The sequence below is a fragment of the Pipistrellus kuhlii genome, unplaced genomic scaffold (genome assembly GCF_014108245.1).
Source record: "Pipistrellus kuhlii isolate mPipKuh1 unplaced genomic scaffold, mPipKuh1.p scaffold_m20_p_18, whole genome shotgun sequence".
NCBI lineage: Eukaryota > Metazoa > Chordata > Mammalia > Chiroptera > Vespertilionidae > Pipistrellus > Pipistrellus kuhlii.
The window spans coordinates 16623162-16646365 of record NW_023425493.1 but is presented as its reverse complement, the minus strand read 5'-3'; the positions used below and the strand labels follow the sequence as shown (position 1 = coordinate 16646365).

Below are 23204 nucleotides of genomic sequence, written 5' to 3'. Positions count from 1 at the left end.
CACTTCCTCAGCAGAAGGCTTTTAGGACTCCCATTTTACCTACACCTCTTATCAGGCCCTGCACCTCCATGGTTCCTTACTAAACACACCTCCATCTTCCTTTCTCCCCACCCCCCCTTTTTTTTTTCTTCTAATTTTATCCTTTTCCACTTTTCTTCATTTTCTTCATTCGTTTTGGGTGTTCTCTGCCTCCTCTTGGCACTGCTCAGTGCTGCCGGAAAACCTAGAACTGAAGACACCTGACCCTGTAGGTTAGGGCCTAAAAATAGGCTTTCTGGAAGCTCAGTATACTTGTGCCTTGCAAGCAGCAGTGAGGTTTGAAGATCTGGGCCTTTCCTGCGGGGTGATTGGTTCTACAGTATGTGCTGTTTTCTTTCAGTACCTATAACTACCTGGGCCAGAAGACAAACCAGATGCTGGAGGCTTATGAACGGAAGGACCTGTCTTCAGCCCTGGATCATCAGGTTAACTATTTCTTTCCTTCCCCCAAACCGCAGCCCTTGTTCTTTCCCACCTGAGAATCCCTAGTCTCTCTCATCCTGCCATTCCTGCCCCTCGTTAAAATTGCCTTCCTGCCTCTCTCTTTCCTTTCCTTTTCTGTCCCTTACTTGTTTTTCTTTTTCTTTCTTTCTTTCTTTATTTATTTTTATTTTCTTTATTTATTAAGGCCTTACATAGTATGTGTCCTTATCCTCCCATTCCCCCCAATCCCCACTCATGCCGTCACCCCTCTGGTGTCTGTGTCCATTGGTTATGCCTGTATGCATGCATACAAGTCTTTTGGTTGATCTCTCCCCCTAACCCCCATTCTCCCCTGCCTTCCCTTTGAGGTATGATGGTCTGATCAATGCTTCTCTGTCTCTCTGGATCTGTTTTTGTTCATCAGCTTATGTTGTTCACTATATCCTACAAATGAGTGAGATCATGTCATATTTATCTTTCTTTGACTGACTTATTTTGCTTAGCATAATGCTCTCCAAGTCCATCCATGCTGTTGCAAATGGTAAAAGTTTCTTCCTTTTTACAGCAGTGGAGTATTCCATTGTGTAGATGTACTACAGTTTTTTAATCCATTCATCTGCTGATGGGTACTTAGGCTGTTTCCAAATCTTAGCTATGATGAATTGTGCTGCTATGAACATAGGGGTGCATGTATCTTTTTTTTGATAAGTGTTTCTAATTTCTTGGGATATATCACTAGAAGTGGGATCACTGGGTCACATGGGAGTTCTATTTTTAGTGTTTTGAGGAAACTCCGTACTGTTCTCCACCATGGCTGCACCAGTCTGCATTCCCACCAGCAGTGCACAGTTCCTTTTTCTCCACATCCTCGCCAGCACTTGTCATTCGTTGTTTTGTTGATGATAGCCATTCTGACAGGTCTTACTTGTTTTTCTTGATGGAAATCAAACCTGTCCCCATTTGTTCGTGCTCCCCCACCTGTCTGATCAGGACGGGCCCCATGCAGAAACGACTCCCCTGTGTTCCTCCTAACAATGGCCTTATTTGTACTCTACGTCCAAGGTATTTTTGTAGCTGCACAAGAATGGCAATAGATTTCTGGGGAAAGGACCACATGCCATCCCCTTGAGGACGTCACAGCTGTGGTCATCAGAAGCTGTGAAGCTGGTGGAGAAACTTAATTGGGGAGACTTAATTCAAAGTCAGAGCAGGTCAGTCCTCCTCAGCTGGAAAGGTGCTGAGAATGGAAAACGTTCGCCAGGAGCCACGCGCTTTGAAGCAGGGAAAGGAGAGCAGCAGGACCTCCTGGGTGATGGGGAGGAGCTCAGGGGACATGTGGCTGCCATGAATATCACACCAAGGATGGCCTACCTGTTTGGGCAACACAGAGCCTTGCTGGGTGGAACCAGTCTCAGCAGTGTACGTCAGTACATGGAATGAGCTGGAAAGAAATAGAGTAAGCACAAGAGAAAGACTTTGGGAGGCCAAGAGGCGCAGGGATTTTCAGGCTAATGAAAGGGACGGAGAGGACTATCCCAAGAGACTAAGTGGGAATGAAAGTATAAGCAAGATCAGAGCAGGTTGTCTGTGCTGAGCTCGAGCCAGCCCAAATCTACTTCCTACTTAAAGTTTCAATAGCTCATTTAAATATTTACCTTTGTTTAGCCCCAGACCAGGTGACATTGAGAGCAGGAACAGGGTAGGGACTTAGGAAGTTATGCAACTAAATTAAATATTTGCAAGGCTTTGATTTAAATTACAATAAGTCTGAATTATGTGGACTCTGCCATCCCTTCGCGTTCACGGTTTTCTTTTTCCTTCGTTTCCTTGGAATGAGTTACTTCTGAACATTCTAACCTTTTCGAGCTGAAAGACGGGGAAAGCACAAGATGGAGTTAGCTCTGAATCGACTGAGATATGGACCCTTAGCGGTTCCTTTTTTCTGGCTGATCCAGTTTCTCTCTCACTTTTTCCCCTCACTTCAGTTCCATTCAAATAAGCCATCCTACTCAAAACAGCATTAGCTAGGAAATCAGTTCACTGCGTTATCTGTTTCTTCTTATGGAAAGCATGCGGGTCTCTCTCACTCATCTACACATACGCCAAGGGCCATGTCCAGTGCTTAATTTCAATAAAGCTCGTCTCTGCCCTAAAGGAGTTTGTAATCGAGTGAAGAGGCGGGCAAGCAACAAATTAGGGCTAACCTTAGCCATTCTCATGAACTTAAATTCCATTTGTTATATTTACTCAGAGAAATGACATGTGTACAAAGGTACTCCTACCAGTGTTATTTATAACTGCAATAAAGTGGAAACTTCCCAAATACCCATCTATAAAGAAGTAGTTAAGTGTATTATGTTTGAGTTACAGGATCAAAATACATACAGCGCTTTCAAAGGGTGAGATCGTATGTACAGATCTGGAAAGATCTCCATTGCACGTTCAGTGAAAAAAGCAGCAACATGCAGACTTGAGAATGTGATATGCTATGTAGTTCGGTGTGAGAGGGAGGCTCTGGATATCAAAATTGTATTCTGCTCTGAATGTTTTATTACTAGTATACAATTGATGGAAACAGCATAAAAGTAAAATGTTACTGAAAATGCATCTCTTAGTGAGGTGGATGGGAGTCTTTTTAAATTTTTTTTTATTTTTATGAATTCATGAAATCCTGGATGAATCTTACTTTCTGCTAAGACAAGTTCAAGGTCAGCATCAACACTATTTCTGGGTTTTATTTTTAAAGAATAAGTAACTATTGTTACTTATTCTGAAACCTTGTCCATCTAAATTACTAGGTAAGAAAGGAAGAAATTTTATCACAGTGCCACTCAATTCTGTCAGCTGATCACAGCAACACTGAAAGCAGTGTTGAAAGCAGAAACTGAAAACCTCTGACTTTTATAGAGGACTTGTTATCCATTATTCTTCTTATCACTTTATCGATGCCTATACCAACATTTTGATTTGCTTCCCAGAGCTGTCCCAGGGAAGTGATGTGGGAAGTATGTCTTTGTTTTTCCAAAAATGGGAGAATAAGGACTGTGAAAGGGGAAATATAAAAGGACAGCCCACACCTCCATTGTGTGTGAATTCTTATTCGGACCCATTTTAGAAATTAGCACTTAGAGAAGTTGAGGTTCTAGAAACTGATTTCCATAAATCTTTGCCTTGGCCAGTTTCCCCTTAGGTATCTTGGAAAGATACACCCCAGAGGTTAGTGTACCTCCAGTTTGGAAACAATTGCTCTATCTAATAAGTTCACCTTTGTGAGCTTGATGGGTTAAAAGGCTGTCTTCCCTACTTTGACTCTCTCCTGCACAATTCTATCTTTGGAGCTTCCTATCTGTATGGGTCCATTTTACAACGCTTAAATGTATGGAGAGATCCTACCATATCCTGGATGGATCTCGGCCATCCTCACCTGGCTGTTTTTCTCCGCTCTGACAGACCTTCAGGAAACTAAGGTATCTGGACTTTTGGGTTTGGGGTTTCTGTAACTTGACCTGTAAGGTCTTTAAATTGTTATCACAGTTCAGTAATACTGACTATAGATTGTTTGTTCCTTTCCAGTTTTGTATTCAGAGATTTATCAACTTTGTGGTCAAACTAGGTAAGTTTCCTGCTTGTCTGCTCCTGGGAACTCTAAAGGAAATGGGTTTTCTCTGAGGGTTTCTGAGAAAGCAATATGATGCAAAACTACTTTTTAATGCTAATACCAATCTTCAGGGCCAACCTGATAAAATCCCTCTCCCTATTTGGAAGGCGTGGGCATCTTCCTCAAACCTCTCTCCTCTTTAGCACTTTGTTCACTTCCCTGCTGTACGCGCACACACACACACACACCATTTTCTATTCCTTCTCCCCTGCACCATCAGCACTCCCTCCCTTTACTTGCCTGTGCTCATTAAAATTCCACTGCACACTGTCAGCTGACTTCAGCCTAAGTGCTTGAAGGAAGGCAGTCTGAATATAGATCTTACTAAATTGTGAATGACTGACAGCTCTCCCGAGAGTATCTGCAACTTAAAAAGAGTTTACAAACACAACTCAGCTTAAATGGATGGAGGATTGGATAATATGATGATGTAAAATCTGAGGGAAATACAGTGAATTTGAGTAAAGAAACCTTCCCAGAGTCTCCTACATCTTATCCTATGATACATGACAGATGCCATCATTCACTCCACTTTTTCAAGAGACTGGTCCTTCCTGAGAACCTAGGGTCTTTAAATTGTTCTCAAATTTAGGCTTATTCTTGGCAAACCTCCTACAGCTCCCTTTCAGAGCCTTTCTGACTTACCCTAGCAACCCCTGCTGACCCTGAACAACCTAGAATGTGTTATTTCCCTCATTCTCACCCGGTTTTCATCTAGCTCTCTTAATCTTTCAAAGACAGTGTTTCCCATTTGCTTTACCACCTTCATTTTTGTCATATTTGTGTGCCACCAGTATTATTAAGGACCTTTTGTTATTTCCTTGCCCTAACCAGGGGTCCTCAAACTTTTTAAAGTGGGGGCCAGATCACGGTCCCTCAGAGAGTTGGAGGGCCGGACTATATGAACTACTAATTCCTACTGTAACACCTCAGCTGCACTCACTGCCCAAAAAACCTGGCGGGCCGGATCAGACTCCTCTGCGGGCTGCATGTGGCCCGTGGGCCGTAGTTTGAAGACGCCTGCTACTTTTTTTTTTTTTTTTTTTTTTTACAAAATTGTGGGTTTGGTATGATAGTTATATGTTCCTAAAGTGCATTGAAGTAAATATTGAACTATTGACTTTTTAAAGGAACTAAAAAGGAACTAAAAGTTTACCTGTAGATATGTTTTGCATACCAGTAGTGATGATACTCTAACAGTTTTACAATACACAGCTCTAAGATACTAGCTTGAAGGATTAACTTTTCCAGAATATTTGCATTTTAAAAGGGGACTCTTGAAGATAGTTTTTATTGTGTTTCTTTTTTATTTTTGAAGATAGTTTTTATATTCTAAAAAAGCATATCTTAAACAGCTCATTTCAGACTTTCTTGGGAGCTGGAGTTGAGTTTTCATGGTTTAGTCAAAGAGAAACTTAGCTTAATAAACATATAGTCCTATCATGAAGGTAGCGCCCTCTTTATACATAATAAACAACGGGTCATTTTGCACTCATCAAACTATATGCTATTTATTTAGTCATTCTAGTAGGTATTTTCCTTCTCAATGCTGAATTGTTACTGTAACTAAGTTAATTTAGCAAAAAGAAGTTATTTCTTATACCATGGATCCAAAAGCAATACCAGTTAAGAAAACAAATATTGCCAAAACTGGTTTGGCTCAGTGGATAGAGCGTTGGTCTGCGGACTGAAAGGTCCCAGGTTCGATTCTGGCCAAGGGCTGTACATTGGTTGTGGGCACATCCTCGGTGGGGGGTTTGCAGGAGGCAGCTGATCGATGTTTCTCATCAATGTTTCTAACTCTCTATCCCTCTCCCTCTCTGTAAAAAAATCAATAAAATATATTTTTTTAAAATAAAACAAATATCTTTTTCTCTTTTCTGGGTCATTTCCTGAAATCTACCTTCAAAATCACTAATTCTATCTTTAGCTATATTTAGTTTCACTGATTATTTCTTTTTCATTTCCAGGATTTCTTTTAGGCTGTTGTTGTTTTCAAGTCTTCCTATTCTTTATTTCTATGCCCCTTTCTTAGCCCAGGGCTTCTACTTTTTTTTTTTTTTTTTTTTTTTTTACCTCTGAGAAGACTCCTTTAGAGTTTTGTATCAGTTCGCAGGACGTGAAATTTGCTAATTGTGCATTTGCTGGTTTGATGCAGCTTCTTTTTCCTCCTATTCTCTGTCATTTTTAACTGAATGCATCTTCAGAGTCTCTTGCTTTCTGGGCAATCCACTGTGCTCCAGGTTGTGAGGTGTCCTATCAAGCCTCTACTGGGACTCGTAATTTCACCTGTTCTAACCAGTCTTTAGGTTATTTCTTAGTCTGGTTCCTGCATCAAGTGCATAATGCAAATATGGACCTACCATTCATGTATGGCACGGGCTCGGGACTTCTTTCAAGTGATCATTTTCCACCCACAGCCCAGGCAGAAGTCAAGAGCTGGGCCTCCATCCCTAAGTCCATGGGCTGGTTTTTTTATTTTTCTCTTCCTTTTCATAGAAGGCTGGCTACCAGTTTTACGCAGGGAATTTGAGTCCAGCTCCTTGCTATGCACGGACCCAAGGCTTCCTCTTGCTTTCCTGCCCCAGCTTTATCACACCAGCCCAGAACAGCAGCATTGAGTCACAAACTACCTTAAATTAGTGCATTTCTCAGGGACTTCTTAGACATGCTCGAACTAAATTCTGTCCTAGCAATGAGGTCCTCTATCATTTGATCAACAACACTATTACCCCTGAATCAGATTATTCTCATGGACCATTCCACTTCAGCTCTTCACTACTCTGACCTCTTTTATTCCTGACAACTTTGGTGCCTCCTTTTTGCTTTTGAGGTTTACTTTAGTCTTATTTCCTTTATTTTTATAGCTTGTCAGTTTGTTTAAAACATCCCCCACCCCCAGCATCCCTATGTATTTGAAGCAGGAAGAGGGACTCCCTGTCTTCTCAGTCTTCCTCAGTGACTAGAAACATTCCCATCTTTTAGCTCACCCTATGCTGTTCGCAGTAGTCACTGTAAGAATGTGATCTCTTCTTGGGGGTGTTTGTGGTGGAGTGGACAGTCCCAGTCATGTTGCCTCCTTTATTTTTCCTGTGTAGGTTTCGGAGTGTCACAGACCAAAGCCATCATGACTCTGGTGTCTGGGATTCCAATGGGCCCACCCCGGCTCCCTCTGCAGAGAGCCTCCAAGGAGTTTATTGATAAGGCAGAAGCTAAACTGAAGAGTCTGGGTTTCCTTTCTTTTAGGGATTTAAAGAATGGAAACTTGGAAACCTCTACCTAATGCAGCTCTATCAAGTCAGGGTGTGTTCATTGGGATATAATCCACCTTGAAGAGTGCATTCATTTCTCAAGGACTTTATAGACGAGCTTGAACTACAAATGAAATCTCCCATCAAGTACCTACTATAATCTTTAAAAAGTTTTATTTTTGTGAAGGGACAAAAACTCCAAGAGCCATGAGCCCTGAGTCATCCAATACTGCACAAAATTTTCATTGAGAAATTTCTGCTTTTATAGATGAAATGGAATTAAGATAGAAATTATAATTAATTCCCTCTGCCTTTGGGAGCTCCCATTATCTTGATTTCTGGTTCTCAATCCTATCTTCAAGTTTTCTCATTTGAAACCACTTGTAATGTACTTTAATGTTAATAAATATTCATTTGGAATCTAGAAAAATGCTGAGCTACCTTGAATACCAAATTACAACACGACTCAACAAATGCACAGCTATTAGCACACCAGCTTCATTGGCTGCTCAGCATGACTCTAGAACACCTGCTTTCAGGTTAATTGTGATGTCATGGGTTTTCTCCAAAAAGATTGGGTTAGGTGGCCACCACAAACTTTCCCTTTCTCCCCCGAGAAAAAGTAAAAAATCCTATATCCTTATATAAATGTATGAGTATCAGCAAAATGCTCAAATTTATTCCTGCTTGGGGAAATTAAGCCCCACTCCTTAATAGGGAATCATAACAGCCAATGTGAATATGGTGTTTCAATGACCACAAAAGTAAGAAGCAAGCCAAAGTGTGAACTAATGTTAAAGTAATTTCTATAAAATAAAGGCAGAGAAAACAAAGATAACTATAAAAATAAAGCAAAGCAAGTTACAAAGTCCAATAAACGAGTAAATTTCTGTACAGAAAGTCACAGGGCTTGTAGATAAATGTTTCAGTAGGAACTAGTACAGTGGATACAAAAAAGTAATATCCGTGAATGACCTCCATTGTCATGCTTGCTTATAAAAAAGAATGAATAGAATCATGCTGGACATATAAGCACAATGAAGTGGAGGTTGTTCTTATTAGTTTTTGCAGCTATTCAAGCAATTCAGTGTATGTTCTTTATACAACTGAGAATATGATATTACTGCTAAACCTTTTAACAAATAGCAAAATAATAACATATGCACAGCAAGCCATAAAAAAAGAATCCTATATAATAAGTAGGTAATATGCAAATTGACCATCACACCCTCACACAAGATGACTGCCCCATGTGGTCACAGTATGGCTGACACAGGATGACCAGCAGTTGTGGGAAATCAGGCCAGCTGGGTAGGGAGGCAACCAGGCTGGCAGGGGAGAGTAGTTAGGGGTGACCAGGCTGATAGGGGGTTATTTAAGGGGTGATTAGGCTGGCAGGTAGAAGTGGTTAGGGGCTAAATTAAGAACCAACTCAATAATAAAAATTTCCATAATCCTTGGAAGCCAAAGTTCCACCTCTGAAAGTTTTGTTTATACTTAATATGTTGCTGTTTCAATCTGCATCTAATTGAAAACACTTGCAATCCATTTATGATAGTTGAATTTCCCTTATCATAAACATCAGGCACTTGAGGCTGTAAACACCCTGAAAGGTGCAAAGAAAAAATAATGCCTTTTCCTGAATATTACCCTTAATTGAAGAGAACAATACATGGAGAATATAAAAGAATGAATAAATATTCAATTGTTATTCCAATTGTAAGAGCAACAAGAGTTTTAAACACTCTGAGCTAGGAGTGTTAAGAAAACTATGAGCTAGGAGTATTAAGAAAAAAAAGTAATAAAAGAGGTGAAAAATACGGTGTATCATTTAATGGGCCCAGATAAATCGATTTAGTCAGGATTCTCTGGAACAACCCTTATTTGAAATATTTTGTATTTTGTTGGCCCCCTTAGGAAGCACCATAGTTGAAAATTTAACAGTGACTAGTTACAGTAGTTCAGGAGATAAAGCATTCCAAAGATTCTGAAGACAAAAGGATCTCCATGGCAAGCCAGAACAATTTTGAAGGATGTTATCTATTTATTAAACTAGTTTTTACTGAGCTCTTTTTTAAAAAATATATATTTTATTGATTTTTTACAGAGAGGAAGGGAGAGGGATAGAGCCAGAAACATCGATGAGAGAGAAACATCGACCAGCTGCCTCCTGCACACTCCCCACCGGGGATGTGCCCACAACCAAGGCTCATGCCCTTGACTGGAATCGAACCTGGGACCCTTCAGTCCACAGGCCAATGCTCTATCCACTGAGCCAAACCGGTTTCGGCTTTACTGAGCTCTTAATGCAGCGTGTCCAGCACTGCAGTGAGTGGCCCGAGCTAGCCAAGCAGGGTCCCTGCCTTCACTGAGCTAATTTCTTTTTCAGGAGACGGCCGCGTTACGGTATCCGAGTCACAACAACAACACCATTCTTGAACACCTATTACCTGCCAAATACTGAGCTAAACGTCTCTCATGTCCCCTCTCACTTAATCATCACAACAACCCTACTAAGTCAGCACCTAAGGTTTCCAGTTCAGTCTTCGACGGGCACCTCATCTCCTCGAGGTCCCGGTGACAAAAACTGTGAAACATCTTGCTGCATCAAAACGATATAAGATGCTGAAACCGGTTTGGCTCGGTGGATAGAGCCTCGGCCTGCGGAAGAAAGGTCTAGGGTTTGATTCCCGTCAAGGGCACATGGTCGATCTTTCTCATCGATGTTTCTAACTCTCTATCCCTCTCAATTCCTCTTTGTGTAAAATCAATAAAATATATATTAAAAAAAAAACACCATACAAGACCCCTACTCCCCAAAACGTTCAAAGGTAGGCCTGCAGCACTATCGGAAGCGACCCTAGAGGCGCAGCGGATGTCCTAGGCGACGGGATGCTCAGGCCCCGCCTCTTCCGGGCGGCTTCCGCGGCGCCTCGCTCGCTTTTTTCTGCGCCTGCGTGAACGCACTGGCCACGCCCCCCGTCGTCGCCTCAGGAGCCATTTCGCCGGCGCCTGAGTGCGAGCGGCTTGCGGTTCGTTTGCCGGTGTCTCCGAGAGCGGCCGATCCGCGGACCGTCCTGAGAGGGCTCTGCTCTCGGGCACCAGGCAGCGGAGGCCGGTAAGGAAGAGGCGTCGTGGCCGGTGCTTGTGGCGGGCGGCGTGGGGCCCCGCCGCTCTGCTGCCGGGCTTTGTTGCGAAGCGCGGGCCGCGGTGGCGGGTGGGGGAAGGGCGAGCCGCCGCGCCGCGTGCAGGGTTGCGGGGTGCGTGCTACTCGCCCCACCGCGCTTGCGCAGCCCAGGGTGCGTCCTAGCCCCCGGCCTTTTGCCCGCTAATCCCAGTCCTGCCTCCCTAGCAGCCCAAACAAACCCCGCTTCCTCCTCCGGCCGCGCTGAGGCGTTGTCCGGTCCCATCGAAAGGGGGACCGTTGTGTTGGGGGGACGAACCCGCCTGACTCCACACACACCCAAGGCCATTCCGTCATTCCTTTGTGCTGCAAACGCGGCGCAGTCCCGCAGGCCGTGTGAATGGAGCCCTGAACATGTTAGGCACAGTCCTACCCCTCACCGAGGTGGCGGTGCGGATTTGGGGGGATGGGGGCTGGGGTAGGGGGGCTGAGGCGAGAAGGGAGATAAACGTCTGCTGGTTTCGATAAAAAGACATCGTGTAACCGGGCAAACATTGGGTCCCTGCTGCCTGCCACTACTCGAGCCAATATAAGCAGAGACAGGTTAAATCATACGTGAGCATTTATCCCAATACTGCTGGCCACAACAGTATGGGAGAGCCACAACAATCTGCTCTGCAGCCCCCAATAAGCTAGCTGCTTACATACGTAAGAACTACAAAGGAAAGGTAGGCAAAAGAGCAGTTTACAGACACGCGAAAGGACTAGGTGTCTGCCAAGGGCTTAGTGATATGCAAGGGCTGGAGTTACATGGGGAACCGGCCAAGGGGAATGCCGGGTGGGTAATTAACTGGTAAGCAGGCTGGAGGTTTGCAAAGGCCCGCAGGTATGCAAAAGAGCGCTGGGGGACCTTCCAAGGGCTGGCATAGTAGTTAATCTTTCCATGATAATGGGCAGCTCCAAATGGGGTGGAAGGGCTGCATCTCCAGGTCCGCTCAGAATAAAACAGTCATGGTTGACAGCATGGCAAATATTTCTTACAATACTAGCTGGTTCCCCAACATTCTATTTCTGCCTCCTTTCAACGTGAGAAATGAAATAGTGTAAAGGTAGAGAGAGCTGCATAGGGTGGATAGGGAAGGCATTCTGGAGGAAAGAGATCTTTGAACCGAGGGACGTGGCTCATGAGCCTTGAGGACAAGGAAAAGCAGAACTGCAGAGGTAGCGGCGATTAGTGAGCCCTTAAGGGAAGAAACTGAAAAGGTCCTGTGACTGTTGGTGTGGTGAGAGATTTATTTATTTGTTTATTTTATAGTCTAAAGTTTTATATGTCTCTTTCCCCAATTGACCCCACCACCACCATTCCCACCCCGGACAAGCCCCCACTGACCCAATGTCGGTGTCCATTGGTTATGCTAATATGCATGCTTACAAGTCCTTTGATTGCTCTCTACCCACCCTCCCTCCCCTGCCCTTTGTCCCTGGGTCTATTTTTGTTCATCACATTATGATGATCAGCCCTGACCGGTTTAGGGGAGGACAGTTGTATAGTGGATAGAGCGTTGGCCTGCGGACTCAGGGGTCCCAGGTTCAATTCCGGTCAAAGGCATGTACCTTGGTTGCGGGCACATACCCAGTAGGGAGTGTGCAGGAGGCAGCTGATCAATGTTTCTCTCATAGATATTTCTAACTATCCCTCTCCCTTCCTCTCTGTAAAAAATCAATAAACTATATATTTTAAAAAAATTATCATTCTATCGCACATATGAGTGATATTTCTCTTCAACTGGCTTATTTCGCTTAACATAATGCTCTCCAGTTCTATCCATGCTGTTGCAAATGGTAAATATTCCTCTTTTTTAAAATATATTTTATTGATTTTGTACAGAGAAGAAGGGAGAGAGATAGAGAGCCAGAAACACCCATGAGAGAGAGTCATTGATCAGCTGCCTCTTGCACACCCCCTACTGGGGATGTGCCCACAACCAATGTACATGCCCTTGCCCGGAATCGAACCCGGGACCCTTCAGTTCCCAAGCCGACGCTCTAACTATTGAGCCAAATCGGTTTTGGCTGTTCCTTCTTTTTTATAGCAGTGTAGTATTACATTGTGTAGATGTTCCATAGTTTTTTAATCCACTCATCTACTGATGGGCACTTAGGCTGCCTCCAAATCTTAGCTATTGTAAATTGTGCTGCTATGAACATAGGGGTGCATATATCCTTTCTGATTGGTGTTTCTGGTTTCTTGGGATATATTCCTAGAAGTGGGATTACTGGGTCAAATGGGAGTTTTATTTTTAATTTTTTGAGGAAACTCTATACTGTCTTCCACAGTGGCTGCACCAGTATGCGTTCCCACCAGCAGTGTAAGGGGGTTCCTTTTTCTCTACATGTTTACCAGCACTTGTTTGTTGATTTGTTGATGATAGCCATTCTGACGGATGTGAGGTGGTACCTCATTGTGATGAGAAGGATTTAAAAGAAAAAGGATTTCGGGGTGGCCTTAGTGAAAAGGGAATCAATCATTCAGGTTGACATTGCAGTCCACCAGATGCACAGTAGTGGTGGGAGAAGAGATGGAAAGGTCCAGACCGGTAGAGAATTTTTATGAGTTTATTTGAGCCAAATTATTGGGAAGCAAAATCTCAACGGAGTGCTTTGGAGAATGGCAGTCTTAAAGCTTATATTAGGTCTAGTAATAATTAATGTCGTTTTCTAATACTTTTTTAAATCGAATTTATTTAAACAATACAACAAAATTTAATCAACAATATAGTTGCCGTTGTTTTCTACTACTTGTGCCCAACGCTCAGGAAGCATTTTAATCCCTCTGTTGTAAAATTCTTGTGATTTTGATGCAAAAAATTCGGTCAATGCATTTTTGAGGTATTCTTCATTATTAAATTTTTTTCCAAGAAGAAAGTTTTGCAAAGAACGAAACAAATGGTAATCGGAAGGGGCAATATCAGGAGAATTTGCAGGTTGAGGGAGAACTTCCCATTCCAACTGGCGCAGTTTTTCAGCAGTGATTCTTGCAGTATGCGGTCATGCGTTATCGTGGTGAAGAATTACGCCCTTCCGATTAATCAGCGCGGGTTCTTTTTCTCTTAAAGCTTGGGCTAACCTTTCTAATTGGGCACTATACACTGCACTTGTAATGGTTTGGTTAGATGGTAAAAGTTCATAATGAAGAATTCCTTTAAAATTCCACCAAACACACAACATCACTTTTTTCGCATGCAAGTCAGGTTTTGGCGTGGGCTGCGGAGCCTCATTTTTGTCCAACCATTGAGGCCGCCTTTTCAAATTAACACACAGCACCCATTGTTCATCTCCGGTAACAATTTGCTCTAAAAACGGCAAACGGTTTTGACGAGACAGGAGCGAACTGCAAATTGTGACTCTTTGATTACGGTTGTTGTCGGTCAACTCATGAGGAACCCATTTTCCAAACTTTTGGACTTTGCCAAGTGCACCCAATTGATTGGAAATTGTTTTTTGTGAACAACTTAAAGTTGTCGCAAGCTCTTGTTGGGTAATTTGAGGATTTTGCACCAAAAGAGCTTGAAGAGCTTCTTAATCAAAATTGGACACACGGCCTCGACCACTCTTGTCGTCTAACGAAAAATTTCCCTCGCGAAATTTCTCAAACCAACGCTGGCATTTTCTGGCGCTAACTGCATCTTGACCAAGAGCACTACAGATGTTTTTTGCAGCCTCACTTGCTTTTCTTCCTAATTGGAACTCGTAAAGCATGCAGTGCCGAATATGCTCTTCATCCGCCATCTTCTTAGCCCTAGTTTTGCAACAAAAACCAAACCAAACACAAACTTTTTCAAGCAAAACTTGTTAATTGCACTTCACACGTTCTGTAGATACCACGTGTTTGAAGGTTATGTCAATACAAGTCAACGCCAAGCAAGATTTTAAACGAATGTTTAAAAACGACATTAATTATTACTAGATACATTAAATCAGGAAAAGAGGTGTAAGGAGAGTGACATGAAATTCATTGGCAGCAGGGAGAGGAGGAAGCAAACGGGAAAGGGATTGGCTAAAAGTAAAACAAACATTTCTCTTACATTTGGGGGTTCAGGGTAGTTAATAATTAGCATAAACATGGTATTTGGGAGCAATATAACAATGAGGGGTTCTGCAATAAGTTGTGTCCTAAGGGGTCGGAGAACTTTCAAAGGTGTGCTATCTTAGATACAAAAAGACAGCAGACAAGCTCACTTAAGTTGAAAGATTGACCTATGACAAGGAACTCACTGGACTCTAGGACAGGATTACCCACCACGGCTCACTTCTAGTTAGGCGTTTTTATATTCAGACCATCCTATGTGGTTACTTCCAGTCTTTGAGTATGTGGGGCCTACCATGCTGGCCCTCCACCTCACCCCCTGAATTTGTCAGGTTTAGTATGTGTCCGTTTTTCATTCACAGAGATAAGTTTTGGAGGCGGAATTGTATGGTAGATTAGGAGTTATACCAATAAAAAGGGGACACTAATACTTTTTCTGTATAGTCGTCGTTAGGGTAAAGTAGAATAGATGACCTAGGGATACTGTCCAGCACTGAGTAGAGGCTCTACAACACATGTGTCAAACACAAGGCCCGCGGGCCAAATCCGTCCCGCCAGGCCTTGCAATGTGGCCCGCACTGCGCTGTCATCACTGCACTCAGCTGCGTTTCCATCACAATGACAGTTATGACTGTTCAGTAAACCATTCGGCCCGCGATTTAGGCTGGATTTTAGATTTTGGCCCCTTCTCTGATTGAGTTCGACACCCCTACTCTACAAGGATAGCTGTGGAGGATCTTGAGTAGGTGAATCCCAGTTGGTTGATGATGAGTAACTTGGTAGATGGTGGTGCATGTAGTGAGATGGGAACACTGGAATTGGGGCATGGAGAGGGATGAGTTTGGGAAGGAAATTTAAAATTCTGTTTTGACTGAGATGCCAAATTAGAATTCATATGAGTTTGTTAGTGCTGTAGTTGGATGAACTTGATTTTGTACTCTAGAAAGGAGTAAGTTTTCAGTGTACTTTTGGACACATTAGCATGTAGTTAATATTGAATAATATGGGGTTAGATGAGACTACATTATCACTTTGAAGGCTTGTGGTTTTTTTAATTAATTATTCAGGGGTGGAATTTATAGATAGGTAGCTTCAGCTTTCCATGCCTTTTCTATTAATAGGATGTCCCCAGGGTTAGTTTGCAGTTACAGGATCCAGTTTGATGACATTAGATGTAGGTATTAACAAAATGCACTAAACATTAATTAACAAAAGGCAAAGTTTGATGTTATGGGATTTCTTCTCACAGCAAAAAATTCATAGCTTTTGTTTTGGTTCTAAATTTGGTTTCATATCTTGCTTATAATTTGCAGCCATGTTTTAGACTCAGGTTTTGTATCTGTTGGTATCTTGCAAATTGGGAAATAGAGGGGAGTGCAAACTATGCTATGTTGCACCTTAAGAAAACTTAGTATCCTCCAACGGTGATAGCAAGGCCTAAAGGAGAGATTGAAGTTAACAGATTACTGTTTTTAGTTCAGGTACAGCATATTTTTTTTGTATTTGGACTTACAATATAAAGTCTATAGCTAGGAGACATAATCAGAATAAGAATAAAAATGGATGACCATTTCTTAGAAAGTAGTTTGAGTTTGAATTAGGCCTTTTAAGCAGGTAACTGAGAAAGTTACTTAAACTTTGTATGCCCTTGTTTCTTCCTCTGTAAAAAGATAAAAGTGTGTATTTATCATATAATGTTACCAGTGTTGTGAGGATTAAATGAGTTAAAGCACATAATGTGCTTATTGTAAAATGTGGGGCATTACATAAATTCTTTAAAAGTCACTCGTAGTCACCCAAAGATAACCATTTTGGGGGACGTTTTTAGTATTGATTTATGCATATTTACTTTTATGTAGTTCTAATTGTACAATTTTGTATCCTGCTCTTTCTTAAAACGTCATAGACTAATTATGTGATTAAATTTATTCATGGGCAATTTCACTACCCTGTTTCCCAGAAAATAAGACAGTATCTTATATTAATTTTTTCTCCCAAAGTTGCACTAGATCTTATTTTCAGGGGATGTCTTATCTTTCCATGTGCTAGGTCTTATTTTCGGAGGACGTCTTATTTTCGGGGAAACACGGTAGCAATGCATTGAATATCTTATGTTTAACCTAGATTTTAGTAAATTCCAGTTGTTTAGTTATTTCCAGCTTGGTAATTTCCTAAGTTTTTCTTAAAAGTAATGCAGTTTTTAACTAATTTTTGTTTTTTTTAGGTCTGAAGACAACACCTGCATCATGGGTGATGTTAAAAACTTTCTGTATGCCTGGTGTGGCAAAAGGAAGATGGCCCCAACCTATGAAATAAGAGCAGTGGGGAACAAAAACAGACAGAAATTCATGTGTGAGGTACTAAAGAATACTGAATGTTGATGATTTTTGAGATTATTTTGGTGTTAAAGAACATTATTTTCTATTTGAAATGGTAATGTGTTACACATTGGATAATGTTCTTGATTGTGGATTGCCTGCTATTCTATATCTTTATAAATCATTTTCAGATGAATATTTTTTTTTAAACAATATGCTAGGTAAATTATTCTAACTAGAACATGTATCTTCTTTAGCTTCTACAGTTCCAGTAACACAGATTAGGCAGTTGGTCACTATTTTGCCTTCTCCTGTAAAAAGTAGAACAATTCTTCATTGCGTTAGAACTAAGTGCTTAAAATAAATGGAGACCTTGTTCTTGGGTCTTATAACATTGCATTTTAATGTGGAACATTCTGTTGCATGAGAGGAGAATTTCTGAGTCACATAATTTATTCTGGTTTTTGGATTAGTTTATCATTGGACAACATGCTTCAAACTTTTTCATAAGGCAGCCAATCCATATTCTCTTATGGTAGATGTGTTATTTTCAGTGTGTTTATGGAGTATATCTCCAGTAGTCAACTGTTATTTCTTAATGGATTGTTGAATTACGATTTTTTTTTTTTAATCCCAGAATTACACTTAGGCCAGTCTCTTAATAAATTGTTTTATTTACTGTTAAAGGTTCGAGTGGAAGGATATAATTACATTGGCATGGGCAATTCCACTAATAAAAAAGATGCACAGAGCAATGCTGCCAGAGACTTTGTTAACTATTTGGTTCGAATAAATGAAATGAAGAGTGAAGAAGTCCCAGCTATTGCTGTAAGTACTTAAGGCCAAGCACTTGACGATGTATGTTAAGAGCGTATGCTAACCCAATGTGTATGGAGACTAGAATGACAATTTTCCAATGTTGTTTTCAAATGCATTTGGATTTTCTAAGAATATTGGGATGAGTTCTTTAAGATATTTCATTATTATGTACTTGATTTGTGGGCTTAGGAAATACCATTTTATATATTTCATTAATTAGTAGACTGATTTTTCCAGAGCCTGTTGTGTTCTGTGTATTTTAACACGTTAAGCAAAATATAAAAATAACATTTTAAGACACAATGTTGGGTCCCATTAACACTTTGTTATATAACGGGGGAAAAAGCATTTCATGTAATGGAATATCATATCATTGTGGTGGTTTTGATACCATGATTATTTTAGTTATATATAAGGATACAGCAAAGACCTCTCTCTACTATTGTTTTTAAGAAATAAACTTTATTTCTCTTAATTAAACAGAAAGTTTGACTATAAAAAGGTTCACATTATGATTAAGTAGATACCTTTAACTGAAATGAAAAATCAGTTTTATAAAACTTAGAAATCATATCTATATAAATTTAACAATTTATTTTCACTGAATTTTTGTATTCTGACTTGTAAAGATACGTTTTATTTTCTTCCATTACTTTTGACACAGAAAAGAGACTTTGTAGACAATCATAGAATTTTTAATTACACTGTTTTGCCCATTTATAAATGAAGGGATTGGGCAAGGTGATCTTGACATTATTTCTGGCTATGAAAACAATGTACCTCTTTCAAATATTTGAAACTATTAGCACTTGCTCCACATGGTATGACCTATTCTATATCTTTTAGCCTCTTCCTGTTGCTTGCCTTGCCAACAGCAAATTCTCTTTAATATTTTTTTAATGTGAAAATGTTTTTCTATTACCTTTTTTGAGTAGTAGGATTTTTGGGGTGCTTGTTTCCATTTTCCAGTACTTTAAAAATAAATTTTCATTCTTTTACCTTCATTTTTTTCTAATATAAAGTCAACTAAAACCAGTCATTGGGTTGTCTGGTTGCTTTCATTTTTTTTCTTTATGTTTGATTATAATATGTCGAGGTACTGGTATGTTTTTTTGGTTATTATTATACTGCTTGGGGCTTGCTGAGATTCATGAATCTTTAAATTTGTCTTTCATCAAATTTAGAAACTTTTGGTTATTATTTCATCTGCCTCATTTTTTTTTCTTTTCTCTTTCTGAGATTCCTGTGTACGCATGTATGTTTAAACTTTTGATGTTAGCCCAAGGGTCCCGAAGCTGTTTTCTTTCCCCCTCCTTCTTTCTCTCTGTTACTCAGATTGGATGATTTCAAATGACTATCTTAATCACCACTTTTTTCTCTTTGTCATTTCTATTTTGCTGGTAAGTCCATCCAGTGGATTTTTTATTTTTATTTTTAGATACTGTATTTTTCACTTCTAGAATTTTTAGCTCCCCTTGCTCACCAGTTTGGTGGCATTTTCTATTTTTTCATTCATTATAAGCATATTAGTGACCCAGATTCGTGCATATTGAAAGGAAATTAATTAGAAGGTGGCCGGCGGGGCAGGACTGGGTAAGAAGGGCTAGACCACACATGTCAAACACAAGGCCCGCGGGCCAAATCCGGCCCACCAGGCCTTGCAGTGTGGCCCGCACCGCGCTGTCATCACTGCACTCTGCTGCGCTCCATCACAATGACGCGCGGTGACATAGGAAGCTTGTGATCTCGCCAGCCGTACTTGCTATCTATTCACATGCGCATAGATAACAAGTCACGCGAGATTCAGGAGGCGTGACCTATAGTCGGGCATCCGATGTGGTTGTGCAGGTGGCAGAGCAGAGGAGAGAGTGAGTGTGCGGGCATAAAAAATACACAGCAGAAGCTGCCAGTTCCTGGCATAAAGTGCAGGCATAAAAATTGCAACAGAATCTGCTATCTGTACCCAGCCAGGCATTTATTGACTGACTTTTTTTCTCTCCACTCCATCTGCCAAATCAAGCTATCCCTGTGCAGTTTTCAACTTTTTCCTTCTAACGCAGATTTCCAATAAACTACATCTTTTACTGCCAATATTGATCCCAAAATGTCCAGGAAAAGAAAAGTTGACGGTGAAGGCAGACAATTTAATGACAAATGGGAAAATGAATACATGTTTGTGCTTAGACAGGGCAAACCAGTGTGTATATTGTGTTATGAGACAGTGTCGGTGATGAAAGAGTACAATATACATCGTCATTTTGACACCAAACATTATGTTAAGTATGGCAAATATACTTTGGAAGAAAAGCATAAAATTGTTAAAGAACTAAAAGGCAAACTACAATCACAGCAGCAAATGTTTACAAAGGCTACAGCGAAAAATGATGCTGCAGTGAAATCAAGCTTTATAGTGGCTGAAGAAATTGCCCGTACTTCAAGGTGTTTTTCAGAGGGTGCCTTTTTGAAGCAATGCATGCTAAAAGTGTGTGAGTAAGTATGCCCAGACCAGATACAGAATTTTCAAAATGTCAGTTTGTCAAGAAACACCATTGCAGATAGAGTTCAAGAACTCTCAGGAAATCTATCATCACAGCTGGCCGAACAGGCATGCAGTTATCTTGCTTTTTCACTTGCTATCGATGAAAGCACAGACAACACTGATACAGCGCAGCTGTCCATCTTTATACGTGCTACGAAGACCGACCTCTCTGTCACTGAGGAACTTTTGGATGTAGCTGCCATGCATGGGACGACGACTGGTAGAGATATATTTGAGGCTGTGGAGAAATCTATAAATAATTTTAAATTACCCTGGGAAAAGTTGGTGGGGCTAACTACCGATGGCGCACCTTCAATGTGCGGAGAAAAGAAAGGCTTGGTTGGACTAATGAAGGAAAGAATGCAAAAAAGTCACTGCCACACACCCTTGATTACTTATCATTGCATTATCCACCAAGAGGCTATGTGTGGAAAAGTTCTGGACATGAATGACATAATGACCACAGTCATTAAAACTATTAACTTTATACGGGCACGTGGCCTGAATCATCGCCAGTTCCAGCAGTTTTTACAGGAGGTGGGTGCAGAGCATGGAGACGTGCCATACCACACAGAAGTAAGATGGCTGAGCAAGAGCGCAGTCCTCAAAAGATTTTTTGAGCTCAGAGAACAAATTGCTCTTTTCATGGAAAGTAAGGGAAAGCCCTTGCCTGAACTGTCGGATCCCGCCTGGCTATGTGATTTTGCTATGATGTGTGACATATGCGAGCATCTCGCCCAACTGAATCTGAAGCTGCAGGGAAGCAAACAAGTCATCACGAAGATGTCTGACATGATCACAGCATTCCAGTGTAAACTTCAACTATGGAAGTCCCAACTGGAACAGGACAATCTTGCCCACTTTCCCGTTTGTTTGAGTATCTCAACCACTATTTCTGGTACTTTTCCTTGCAGTCGGCTGGCTACCAAAGTTAGCCGTTTACTAAGTGAATTTGAGCGGCGCTTCTCTGACTTTAGAACACAGCACTCAGGCTTTGACATCTTTGCCAATCCTTTTACAGTTGATGTCAACAATGTGCCCCATCACCTTCAGATGGAGATAATCGAGCTTCAGTCTGACAGTGGCCTGAAATCAAGGTTTCAGGATGTTGAAATTGAGGACTTCTACCCTCTACTGCCCCCTGACTCAATGCCAGAGCTCCGACTTCGTGCTGCCCGTATTCTATCCATGTTCGGGAGCACCTATCTTTGTGAACAGATGTTTTCAATAATGAATCTGAACAAAAACAAGCACAGATCACGCATTACCGATGACAACCTCCAAGCTGTTTTGCGGGTTGCTACAGCCCAAGAAATAAAACCGAACATTGACTCATTGATCCGGGGAAAACGGTGTCAGACATCTAGCCAGAAAACAAAACAATGAGCATTTTAGGTACATTCCAATATTACTGTTTTGCTTGATACCAATATTACTGTTTTGCTTGATAGCATGTGAGTTGGTTAATAGCACTGTTAAGGAAAAGATTGTTCCACTCATTTTAAATTCACATTTCTGGTTAACATTGTCAGTTTATGACTGTTCAGTAAACCATTCGGCCAGCGATTTAGGCTGGATTTTAGATTTTGGCCCCTTCTCTGATTGAGTTCGACACCCCTGGGCTAGACACACTCTGGAGCCAACCTCCTGCAATCCTTCCCCAGTGTCTGCAGAGTAAGCGGGGTCCTTTCGGCAGGTGGAGTCCTTCAGCTTGGCAGGGATTAGGCTGAAACCAGCTCTCCAACATCCCTCAGGGATCCTGGAATGTGAGAGGCTACTCTGCAAAGTTGCTGTTGTACAGGGTATCTAATGAATATAATATGCAAATTGACCATCACTCCAACACACAAGATGGCCTGCAAGCGAGGGCAGTTGGGGGTGATCAAGCCTGCAGGGGAGGGCAGTTAGGGGCATTCAGGCTGGCAGGGGAGTGGTTAGGGAGCGATTAGGCTGGCAGGCAGAAGCAGTTATGGGCAAGCAGGCTGGTGAGTATAGGGAGCCAGCAGTCCTTGATTATGAGAGGGATGTCCAACTGCCCATTTAGGCCTGATGGATTGGGCCTAAACGGACATTAGGACATCCCTTGAGGGGTCCCAGATTGGAGAGGGTGCAGGCTGGGCTGAGGGTCACAAACCTCCGAGTATGAATTTTGTGCACCGGGCTTCTAGTCTATCCTAATAAAAGGGTTATATGCTAATTAGATCTGGAGACCTTCCAGGCAAAGCCATGGTGGTGGGGCCGAGGCAGAGTTGTTTAGGAGTGATCAGGCTAGGAGGGGAGGGCAGTTAGGGGCAATCAGGCTAGCAGGGAAGCAGCCATCAATCAGGCTGGCAGGGGAGTGGTTAGGGGGTGATCAGGCAGGTGAGCAGTTAGGAGCCAGTGGTCCCAGATTGTGAGAGGAATGTCCGACTGCCAGTTTAGGCCTGATTCTACAGGTATTGGGCCTAAACCGGCATTCAGACTACCCCCAAGGGGTCCCAGATTGGGGAGGGTGCAGGCCGGGCTGAGGGTCACTCTCCATTCCCCACCCCCACATGAATTTTGTGCACTGGGCCACTAGTATATATAGAATATAGTCTGGGCCTCCTTCAGAGAGCCCCTCCATTGATGGCACCCACTAGGCTGGCCTGGCACCAGCGCATAGCATGGTCGTCCAGATGGTCGTTCTATTTGGGAGAGAGCGCCGAATCCTAACCACTAGACCACCAGGGAACCTTGGTCGTTCTATTTGGTAGATTTGCATATTATGTTTTTATTATTATAGATGTTCATAATACATGAATGTGAATTTTCTTTATGTCATTGAGCATAGTTATAATAGCTGCTTTTAAGTCCTTGACTACTATTCTAACATATAAGTCACCTAATTTTCTCTTGAGATCAGATCACCTTTTCCTTTTTTTAATGTCAATTAACTTTGTATTATAGTCTGAGCATTGTGAATAT

The 23204-nt window shown here is 41.6% G+C and overlaps 2 protein-coding genes across 7 annotated transcripts in view; both read left to right on the top strand.

Moving 5' to 3' along the window:
- The window catches only part of NPL (N-acetylneuraminate pyruvate lyase), a 45825-nt gene that overhangs the window by 19936 nt on the left and 2685 nt on the right, over positions 1-23204 (top strand). For 3 of the 5 annotated variants that reach the window (XM_045583156.1, XM_036442023.2, XM_036442022.2), the window contains 3 exons: positions 380-464; positions 4036-4075; positions 7219-7795. In XM_045583156.1, the coding sequence (XP_045439112.1) occupies positions 380-464; positions 4036-4075; positions 7219-7403 (310 nt within the window). In that variant the 3' untranslated portion in view covers positions 7404-7795. Of the gene's footprint in view, positions 1-379; positions 465-4035; positions 4076-7218; positions 7796-23204 lie in introns of those variants that run through there. The other 2 variants (XR_006741950.1, XM_036442025.2) reach the window with 2 other exon arrangements.
- The window catches only part of DHX9 (DExH-box helicase 9), a 53444-nt gene continuing 40570 nt past the window's right edge, over positions 10331-23204 (top strand). For both annotated transcript variants that reach the window (XM_036442027.2, XM_045583155.1), the window contains exons 1-3: positions 10331-10489; positions 16807-16939; positions 17588-17728. In XM_036442027.2, the coding sequence (XP_036297920.1) occupies positions 16829-16939; positions 17588-17728 (252 nt within the window). In that variant the 5' untranslated portion in view covers positions 10331-10489; positions 16807-16828. The remainder of the gene's footprint in view (positions 10490-16806; positions 16940-17587; positions 17729-23204) is intronic.